Source organism: Rhincodon typus, chromosome 10 (genome assembly GCF_021869965.1).
Source record: "Rhincodon typus isolate 14 chromosome 10, sRhiTyp1.1, whole genome shotgun sequence".
Lineage (NCBI taxonomy): Eukaryota > Metazoa > Chordata > Chondrichthyes > Orectolobiformes > Rhincodontidae > Rhincodon > Rhincodon typus.
This window is the reverse complement of record NC_063341.1, coordinates 77,675,033-77,677,244: the sequence shown is the minus strand read 5'-3', so window position 1 is coordinate 77,677,244 and position 2,212 is coordinate 77,675,033. Positions and strand designations below refer to the sequence as shown.

The following is a 2,212-nucleotide window of genomic DNA, read 5'->3' as shown; positions in this document are numbered from 1 at the left end:
TGTTGTAGTGGAAGGGAGTTTCTCAAAATGGAGAACTGTGACCAGTGGTGTTCCACAGGGATCAGTGTTGGGACCACTGTTGTTTGTGATATACATAAATGATCTGGAGCAAGGTATAGATGGTCTGATTAGCAAGCTTGCAGATAACACTAAGATTGGTAGAGTAGCAGATAGTGAAGGGGACTGTCGGAGAATGCAGCAGAATATAGATAGATTGGACAGTTGGGCGGAGAAATTGCAGATGGAGTTCAATCCAGGCAAATACGAGTTGATGCATTTTGGAAGATCCAATTCAAGTGCGAACTATACAGTAAATGGAAAAGCCCTAGGGAAAATTGATGCGCAGAGAGATCTGGGTGTTCAGGTCCATTGTACCCTGAAGGTGGCAACGCAGGTGGATAGAGTGGTCAAGAAGGCATACGGCATGCTTTCATTCATCGGACGGAGTATTGAGTACAAGAGTTGGCAGGTCATGTTACAGTTGTATAGGACTTTGGTTCGACCACATTTGGAATACTGCGCTAGTCACAGGCCACCAGTTTGAAAAGCAACCCTCCACCACCACCCTCTGCCTTCTACCTTCGAGCCAATTCTGTTTGCAAATGGCTAGTTCTCCCTGTATTCCATGTGATCTAACCTTGCTAACCAGTCTACCATGCAGAACCTTGTTTCCTTCTTTCTTTTATTTGTATTTTAACTATAACGTATGAATAAAGAGATAACAAGGTGTAGAGCTGGATGAACACAGCAGGCCAGGCAGCATCAGAGGAGCAGGAAAGCTGACGTTTTGGGTCTGGACCCATCTCCAGCTCTGCACCTTATTATCTCAGATTCTCCAGCATTGGCAGTTCCTACTAGTTCCCACTATCTCTCAACGTATGAATAAAGGTATTTTGCTTCAGGACAAGTATTTTGACCAATCGAATCATATTCTGAACATAACACCTGGCACTTATCTTTAAAATAAGCAAAGGTTACGGTCCAGGCTATCCTCTTGATATATTTTGTGGGGGTTTGGTCTGGGGTCCATAACAATTTCAAGTGGACCATCTTGTGTGAATTGATCCAAAACGACAGGGTTTTGTTTTGTAACTTGGCTGGAACAAAGTAACAGTTTACCTGCTTTTCCCTGTGAGGGTCCCTGGCAATGAGATTGCTTTGAAATTTAAAAATGTGTTTCATGTAGAAACTAATAATTTGACTGGAAAGTAAATGAGATTAAACCCTGTTTGCAGTGTTCAATGAGGAAGTTATTCCTCTCGTTCTCACCTCGAAGACTCAAGAAATTTTCCAGTGTGTGATTGACCAGGATGTGACGGAGGAGCGACCCTACAAGCTTATTAAAAAGGAAGATATTATTAACGACATAAAAGCCAGGGGAGGTGTCTCCGATTTCTACCCATTCAAACAGCTGATCCTGGTTGGTAATGTATTTATTTAAAGAATGATTGCACCATATGGAATGTATATGTAGTCTTTCACTGTCTCTCTCAAGCAGACCTGCAGCATTGAAGATGACTTGCTTTCATTCAAGGATGGGAGAATTTGATTTGCTATGAGATGGATGATGGGGCGGATCATAGTTTAAGAATAAGACAAAGATGAGGAAATTTTTTTTCTGACTGAGGGTTGAGAGTGTTTGGAATTCCCTTCCTCATAAGGCAGTGAATGCAGAATCTTTTAAGAGAGAGGGAGATAGAGTCTCGATGATCAAGGGGCTGAAAGATTATCGGGGAAATGCAGGAATATTGAGTTGAGGTTAAGATTAGATCATCCTTGATCTTATTGAATGGTGGAGCAGGTTTGAAGGGCTGAGTGGCCTACTCTTGTTCCTCGTCTGTGTGTTTGAATGTGATTTTTTTTTTCTTTATTCATTCACGGGATGAGGGCGTCGCTGGCTAGGCAGCATTTATTGCCCATCCCTAATGGCTCAGAGGGCAGTTCAGAGTCAACCACATTGCTGTGGGTCTGGAGCCACATGTAGGCCAGACTAGGTAAGGATGGCAGCTTCCTTCCCTAAAGGACATTAATGAACCAGATGGGTTTTTCCAACAATTGACAATGGATTCACAGCCATCATTAGACTCTTAATTCCAGATATTTATTGAATTCAAATTCCACCATCTGCCATGGCGGGATTCAAACCCAGGTCCCCAGAACATTATTACAGAGATAGTAGGAACTGCCGATGCTGGAGAATCTGAGACAACAC

At 42.7% G+C, this 2,212-nt stretch overlaps 1 protein-coding gene across 1 annotated transcript in view; it reads left to right on the top strand.

The window, feature by feature from the left end:
* Positions 1 to 2,212, top strand: part of LOC109924763 (dynein axonemal intermediate chain 3-like) — a 31,458-nt gene that overhangs the window by 11,403 nt on the left and 17,843 nt on the right. Inside the window, exon 3 of the mRNA XM_048601565.1 lies at positions 1,236 to 1,420. Within this exon, the coding sequence (XP_048457522.1) occupies positions 1,236 to 1,420 (185 nt within the window). The remainder of the gene's footprint in view (positions 1 to 1,235; positions 1,421 to 2,212) is intronic.